This window comes from Belonocnema kinseyi, chromosome 1, assembly GCF_010883055.1.
Source record: "Belonocnema kinseyi isolate 2016_QV_RU_SX_M_011 chromosome 1, B_treatae_v1, whole genome shotgun sequence".
NCBI lineage: Eukaryota > Metazoa > Arthropoda > Insecta > Hymenoptera > Cynipidae > Belonocnema > Belonocnema kinseyi.
Window position 1 is genome coordinate 99775872 of NC_046657.1, and position 4337 is coordinate 99780208.

The window sequence follows — 4337 nt, forward strand, 5'->3', positions numbered from 1 at the left end:
TAAAAAAAACGACCACATTTGGCGAGAAAAAAAATTCTCTTTCATCACGACAATGCCCGAGTTCACACATGCTTCGTTTCAATGGCTAAAATTGAAGAACTATAATTCGAATTGGTCGAATTTGGTTCGATATTGCCTCTGTAAGTGCTTATTTTGAGGAACTTCCGAAAACGCACTTTTCTGAAGGATTAAAAAAACTTGAAAAGCGATTGACCAAGTGTATAGAGCTCCAAGGAGATTATGTTGAAAAATAAAAAAAAATTTACCCAAAAAAAAATTGTTTTTATACTTCATTCTAAGGACTTATTGAACTACCCTCGTATTAAAACCCTTAGAAATCCTTTGAAATTGTTTAAATCTCTTGCAGATGCCTTGGAATCTTAAGATACCCTCAAATATTTCAGTATTTTAAAGACTTTAAACTACTCAAATAAATAAAAAAATTTCTTTGTAATCTTTTTAAATAAATTAAATTATTTAAACTCCTTGAAACTCCTTTGAAATTTTTTTAAGTTGTTGACAGTATTTAAAAAAATACGTTAAAATATTTTAAATACTTTGGTCATCTTTTCATTGGATCCACAGGATCAATTAAATTAAAACTTTAAAAAATCCATTGAAATAAGTAGAATAGATTAAACTTAAAGAAACTCAAGTGAATTAATAAAATTCAAGAGAATTCCAAAGAACTTAGAATAAATTAATAAGATTTCAGGGTGAATTCAAAATCTCATAAAATCTTTAAACCCCTACAAAATACTTTACTTCTCATAAATAATCCTTAGATATTTTCAAAATTACGTCAAATTAATGAAATTAACAAAAAATCGTGGATATCTTTTAAAATTGTCTAAAATATTTCAAATTAAAAGCTCCTGAAAATGCCGTAGACGTTTTAAAAATAGCTTAAAATCTTAAAAATTCCCTCAAATTGTTGAAATCTATTAAAAATTTCTCGGAATCTTTATAAATACCATGAAATGTTTCGAGGAATTTAAGATAATTCAAAAATAGGTATAGACCTGAAATAAATAGTGATTAACCCACGAATTAATTTATTGAATGAAAAGTTACTATTGTCATCTTTCAATTTAAAAAAGTGACTAATAGTTATTTCTGTTTTTTTTTTTCAAAGTTCCTGATTTAAACAGGGTGATCATAGAGACCAAATCTTGGAAATAGGGTACTTTAGGCTTAGGGACCTCAACTAAATATAGGGTACAATATGAGATGATATAGGGACCGGTCTGTGAAGCCTGCAATAAGATAAACGCAAGTTTAAAATCAATTCTAATTAAAATTCAAATACTTACGAGTGCAGGGCATTTTCTTAGGATCCTTTGGCGCTCGGAAGTATCCTGCATCACATCTGCATTCGGTAAACGCATAATCAGGCGCCTTGCTATGAGCTGGACAAGATTCGCACTGATGAGATCCAGCCTCGTGCTTGAACTTGCCAATAGGGCACTCAGTGCACATCTGCTTATCAGCATCAGCCTGATAACCAGGTTTGCAGTGGCATCCACCAGCAGGCAGATACCACTTTCCATCTCCCTTGCAGAGGAATGTTGGCTGCTCGATTTTCACTGCATGAGCAACGCAGACTCCTTTGGCTTGTTCGATCAGGGCAACTTCCCTGCCTGTTGGCGTTTTTGGGAAATGGGCAAAATTCACCGAGACTTCCGGGCAACTGATGTAGTATACCTTAATCGCCAAAATCGAGATGCAAGCTCCCTGATCTCTGAAGGCGAAGTAGACTCCCTTTTTCGTTACGGGGATTGATTTCACCTCGGTATTGATAATCACTTCTGTGTTGGTGTTGAACCTCCCTTCGCCAGCCGCAATTCGACCTGAAGGACGATATTAAGATTCGAATTGGAAACAGAATTAAATTCAGTTCATTCTTCAAGTTTTGAAGAGTTCAAGGTTTTAATGGGCTAGAAACTTGTTACGCAGCGACATCAGATAACCTGATTGCACCACAAGTGCCACAGAAGTATTCTGCGCAGCTATAAATAAGTGCTAATAAATTCTACTGCGCATCCCGAAGAGTCAGTAATCTTTTCCATTAGGATTTGTGATGCAAATAACTTCTTTATACATCCAGATATGAACACATGATGAAAATAAAAGTTTTTTTTATCAGTATGACAAATTCAATCTCAATCCAAAGGTAGGAACAAGCTAAAATTTTGTAGCGAATAAACTTTTGAACATTGGACTGCACAGTAGATTGGTATGTCACATACGGCTGCGCAGTAGAGTCATGTGGGCCTAATGGATGCGCAGTATATTTCTATACGGAAAAATGCAAGTAATTAAGCTGTAAAAGATAAATAGAAATTACCAATAAGCTTGTAGCTATCAGGTTCCCAGGGCGGTGGTTCCTTGGTAGCTGCGTCAAATTCATAATAAAGAAGACTGAAAGTTTCCTTGCAGCTTAGAGCATTTCCCGGGAAAAGGGAGCAATCTCTAGTCGTGAATTTGATTTCGATGTACATCCTGTTGGCTGGACCCCTTTCGATAAATGGCGTCCATAGCCAATTGTTGACGTTGTTATAGGCAACGTCGCAAACCACGTAACTCCTCCAGTTGATTCCCTTGTCGAAGTTGGTGAACGACTCCTCCACCCACTGTAACCAAAGAAAAAGTTTCTCCCTTTATTCAAGTTTTCTACTGCGACTGGCTTACGAACTGCCGATGAAAGTCATCGGAGAGTTTATCTTTCCTGAGGGAGAGGCTTTCGAGATACTGCTCTTCTGCTAGTACATCTCGCCCCCAGGACCAAACTCGACCGACTACAAAGAACAAAACCGACAGATTCTGTAACCGAGCGAACTTCTCTGATCGAACTTTCCAGACAACAAAAAGTAAAGGGATAAAAGAGCAGAATTAAAAACTCTTTAAAAAGAATTTCAATTAAAAATTATACCTCGAACATTCAATGTGCTTTACTTAAACTTCTCTTCTTCATTATTTTTTTTTCTTTTGTATTTTAATTTCACTTCCGACATTCGTGTTTTTATTTACTTTGAAGTTAAATATTGCATAAACGTGGAAGCAGTCATAAATTCCAAACGAAGCTCGAACATTGTTCGAGCATCGCGACTTAATGTCTGTTTGGTTGCGCCAATTCAATTTTTATTGTTCAACCAAGAAACAACGAGAACCCATTAAAGGAAATTCTGAGCTCTTGAGGTATCTCAGAAAATTTCTGAGTGCCGTTAAACGGCAGGGGTAATTGAATTTTGCCTTGTGATGGTGCATAACCTTATATTCATAGCACTAACATCTGTACACTTAAGCCTCCTAATGGCTCCAAACGAGTATCTTCATCTCCACTAAACTTACTTGGGGAAAACATCTTTTAAAACTACCTACATCCATTTTCTTTCCATTTTATATTTTTCTAAAGTTCCTTTATTAATTTCAAAATTTTCTTTTTCATACACGAGACTTGCAAATTATATTTGAAGCTTTTAAATTAATTTGAACTTACATATATCGTCTTTACGCACCGAGCTAGACAATTATTTTTTTCCGAGCGTGTAAAGCAGTAAAAAAAATTACCACCCCCGATGAAATTTTCCTGTAATAAAATTCCGGTCGTATTTCACGAGGAGAAAGGCGGCGCTAGGCGTCCAGGCATCGAAATAAACCGCGTTTTATCGTCATCCCTAATAACCACCCCGGGAATTTATTGCGCACATCTTAAGCAAGTAACGCACCCGGCTGCCGAAAGTTCATCGTGAAAAAATCTTGATGTTATTTTTTGTGATATTTGGGGTTTTCTTGATACAAGGATCTTTGACTTATCTTGGATTCTTAGGTTCTGCTAGAGCTTCAGACTTTTTGCGGTCAGAGAAGTAAAAAGGGGCTACAAAAATAATGGTAACGTACATCGGGTAATTTCTTGCGGTTAGCTTGTCGCGAATCGGAGACCTCCGAGTTAAGATCTCAAGAATTGTCCAGAAATTTCAATACAAAATTGAATTGTTCATTAATTATTTTTATATAAATTCATGTGTGTATTATACACGAAATGAATTTCTTCATACAAAAAAAATAGAGGAAAAGTTCCTAATTATTTTCGATTCAAGATATGTATAAGAAGGATAAAGGGACAAAGTGCCGATCTTAATTAGAAGTCATAGAGACGATAAAGACATTTTGGGTGAGCCTAGTACCTAGCGGATTATGGGAAACGTTATAGCTGATACATTAGTATAATTGAACCCCGCCTTGATTAGATAAGTTCCTAATAGACTCGAAGCCAAGTTTTCGGCTACAATCGTATATTTACCCCCCCCCCTTCTCCAACCCCTAAACCCTATACC

General features: G+C 35.9%; 1 protein-coding gene across 21 annotated transcripts in view; it reads right to left on the reverse strand.

The window, feature by feature from the left end:
- The window catches only part of LOC117174841 (ephrin type-B receptor 1-B), a 159903-nt gene that overhangs the window by 39855 nt on the left and 115711 nt on the right, over positions 1–4337 (reverse strand). For all 21 annotated transcript variants that reach the window (XM_033364372.1, XM_033364364.1, XM_033364250.1 and 18 more), the window contains exons 4-5: positions 2348–2633; positions 1314–1850 (exon numbers count right to left, since the gene is read on the reverse strand). In XM_033364372.1, the coding sequence (XP_033220263.1) occupies positions 1314–1850; positions 2348–2633 (823 nt within the window). The remainder of the gene's footprint in view (positions 1–1313; positions 1851–2347; positions 2634–4337) is intronic.